This window comes from Priapulus caudatus, unplaced genomic scaffold (genome assembly GCF_000485595.1).
Source record: "Priapulus caudatus unplaced genomic scaffold, Priapulus_caudatus-5.0.1 Scaffold1399, whole genome shotgun sequence".
Lineage (NCBI taxonomy): Eukaryota > Metazoa > Priapulida > Priapulimorpha > Priapulimorphida > Priapulidae > Priapulus > Priapulus caudatus.
Genome location: NW_014578460.1, coordinates 48,971 through 52,451, shown reverse-complemented (window position 1 = coordinate 52,451; position 3,481 = coordinate 48,971). Strand labels below are relative to the sequence as shown.

General features: G+C 45.3%; 1 protein-coding gene across 1 annotated transcript in view; it reads left to right on the top strand.

Annotated features, from left to right (window-relative positions):
• The first annotated feature begins 1,897 nt into the window (after positions 1–1,897).
• The window catches only part of LOC106816505 (trypsin-1-like), a 2,329-nt gene continuing 745 nt past the window's right edge, over positions 1,898–3,481 (top strand). Inside the window, exons 1-3 of the mRNA XM_014821131.1 lie at positions 1,898–1,939; positions 2,125–2,311; positions 2,818–3,011. Of these exons, the coding sequence (XP_014676617.1) occupies positions 1,898–1,939; positions 2,125–2,311; positions 2,818–3,011 (423 nt within the window). The remainder of the gene's footprint in view (positions 1,940–2,124; positions 2,312–2,817; positions 3,012–3,481) is intronic.

Here is a 3,481-nt window from a genome sequence, read left to right as displayed (position 1 = left end):
TTTATATTAACTAGCTGCGGCGTACCGTGCGCGCTGGCTTAAATCGTTGCTACTAATTCATAGTATAATAATGGGACAGAATAGGACCATTGGGTATAAAATCGACAATAACATTGCAGACAATATTAATATTTAGAAATGGAGTGTAATAAGATAATAAGCACTGGGAAAAAACGAAAACAACTGTTAGTATGCATTTATATGACAGCACACAGCCGACTTAGAACCCCTGGGACATAATTAGTAATATGGCTGTAAATAGAATCAAAAAAGTTATTATAGAGCATTGTAGGAATGCGGCTGACTCTTCATTTTGAACACTCTTGATAAAGAAGTTGTTTTTCGTCTTATTCTCCTGTGTGAAATATGTAGAGATAGCTGGGTCTCCAGCTCTGTTGAGCTGCCACGTACAGCTGTCATTGGTCAGATCGTACCATGAGATAAAAGGAATATAGTTATCAGGAGCTAATAATGACAATTTGTCTTATTAGTAGCTGCTCATAGTATAATAGAGACACGCAACCATGCACATTGAAATGGAAGAGAATTTTCTACTGAATCAGAAACTGCATAGCTTTCGAAAGCGTACAATGCATTGCTGAGATCGTAGCATCTAACTGAACTCTGAGATGATGGTGAGTAGTACCTCTGAACTGGGGAAACTGCGGTGGCTGGTTGTGGTGTGTGTTTAGATTGGTTTCGGTTTTCACAATACAGCGCGGCTGAGCGTGGGGAATCGATTTTTCCTCTGTGTCGGCAGCACTTGTACAGTGGAGTGCTGACATTGTGTTGAAGATCAGGAATGAGGGGGATTTTCCACGGATTTTTCGGGTGAGTTTGACGGTTGACAGTGTTTTTCATTAGGGAACACTCCCGGGTTATAGAGATGCCCTGTGAAAATGCCATCCGAGATCGCTTGGGCGGTTGGCCGCCTATAGGCGAAAGATACATAATACATGCATGCCTACATACTACATACATACATAACATACATACAACAATTAATACATACATACATACAGTACATGACGATGCATGCATGCATGGCATGCATGCAAATACATACATAACAGTACTAAGACAACATACATCAACATAGCATACCACACACACACACACACACACACACACACACACACACACACACACACACACACACACACACACCATTCGTTTGCAATCGCTCCTCGAGTTTGAGCATTGTTCTAGTCGCGACTGATCATTTCCCGTGCAACATCCTACAAGCTAACCATGATGCAGGTCTAGAACCAAACTTCGTGTTTACGCTACGTTATGTGTTTCCAGGTAATCCTGTACCGATTCAACTCTTTCATCTGCGGTGGCAGTCTGATCACTAACAGACATGTACTGACTGCCGCTCACTGTGTTCATCCGTAAGTGCGTCGAGACATCGTTACCAACAAGCTTTCGTCGCAGTAAACGTTAGTTCGTACACCAGCTGTAGAATTACCATATAAAATGCGTTAAATATTCAAAAGCATGTTGGACCGTGGCTTTCCATAATAATTATAAGGAGAGACGTAAATTTTCTGACCGGTTTCGTAAACTGTTCTATACACCTGTATAGGAAAATTATGTGGTGTGCGTGCACGCACGTGCGGGTGAGCCTACCTATACTTATACCTATACTATGCTTGCGTGTGTACGCGTATGTATATGAGTATGTGCGTACGTGTGTTCGTGCGTATGAGTTCGTGTACGCACGTAGGCCTACGTTCGTGCGTAAGAGCAGTCGAATGAGCGCATGCAACTTGTCGTCATATAGTCATAATATGAAAATCGTGAAAAAATACTATAGATGAATTAACCTCACGACTTATTTCCATCTTCATTGGTTTACAGATACCAGCATAACCTGGGAGTATTCTCCATTCGCATGGGAACAGTGAACCGGAACAGCGGCGGAATAACGAGATTCGTAAGTAAACGTGCTACTTGCGTAGATGCGTGCGCGTGACTGTCTGTAGGTGTAGAATACGCATGCTTGCAATCGACCGGGCGGGTGTACGTACGCGCGTGGGGTCGGGCGGGTGTACGTACGCGCGTCCGTGTTTGTGTACAGATGTCTAGAGGAATATTGAAGCGAACTATCTTTTACTCTAGGCAAATCGAATTCGGAGGCACGAGAAATACATCTCCAGCGACCACTGCTATGACGTTGCGGTCATCGAGCTTAATGAGCCAGTGAGGTTCACCAACAACGTTCAGCCCATCGCCTTGGCTAGCAACGATTCCGAGAAGAACGTGGACTGGCCGTCTACTGCATCTGGATTCGGTGACACAAATTATAGTAAGTTTAGATTTGCTCTCTCTTGCGCGTGCGTACTCTCATCCTACTTCATTCCCTCTCTTCTCCCCACTCTTCTCTATCTCTCTCTATCTCTCTCTCTCTTTCTTTCTCTCTCTCTCTCTCTCTCTCTCTCTCTCTCTTTCTCTCTCCCTCTCCCTCTCTCTTTCACTCTTGCGCATGTCTTCCTTTACCCTATGTCATCGTCTTTGACCTGAGTTCTGCCTTTCTGCAGTAGCTCCCTAATGGTGTATTTTCTGTCCATTGCGTGTAACCAAAATGAACATGTCAACACCTGAATGTTAATTTTTACGGCAAGTATCAATCACAGTTGAGAACGAAACAGAATTGCACAGAAAAGCTTATTTTTATCTTCTGTGGAATAGCGCATTAATCCCCTAACACTCGGATCTATAATCAGCATTAATGCTGAACCACCAGAGTATTTGAATCTATTGCTATCATTACCCTCATTGAATCTAGAAGGCCGATACATCATGATACTACAGACAGTTGGGGACTCACCGTCCAGCGCCGTGACCCGTTTCACTACTCGACGCTGACACACTACACGTGTCTTCACTGCACTAAGAATCTTAAGTTGTACAGCCGTGGCTGCGACGGCATCAAGGATACCATCGGAAGTAGTAGGTGGCGGCGGGGCGGATACTACGGCAGGATAGCCGGGAACCCCGTTCGGCAGGTACTCTTTCGAAAATGCCCTCCCACGGAACTGACTTCGCACGGCAAGGTTAGGACTCGACCGTTCTGGATCACTCACACAAGTGGGCCGCCGCTGTCACCCCCTACTCTGCAACTGAGACGTCAAGGAACAAGTTGAACGTCACGTGTAGAATGAGTACTCTGGTGAGTTTTCTCTCCCTGCGTCCGTGGCTTGCATCGGTCCACCTACTCCGCGACGGAACCACAATTAATTACAGTGTTGTTGTGAATTCCATCACGCATATATGTCATGAAAAGCCTGGTTTCATCGGCCTCTTCTCATTTCATAGGCTGGAGGGTCGAGAGAAGATGTATCCATCCCAACTCGACTGTCACTTCAGACTTCACACCTTCTCCTCGCGGCTCGGGTCCTCTGAGACATCGCATCACGTCCAGTCACCAGAATGGTATCACTGTAACATGCGCGATGTTGTCTGCGCTCGTCTCCCT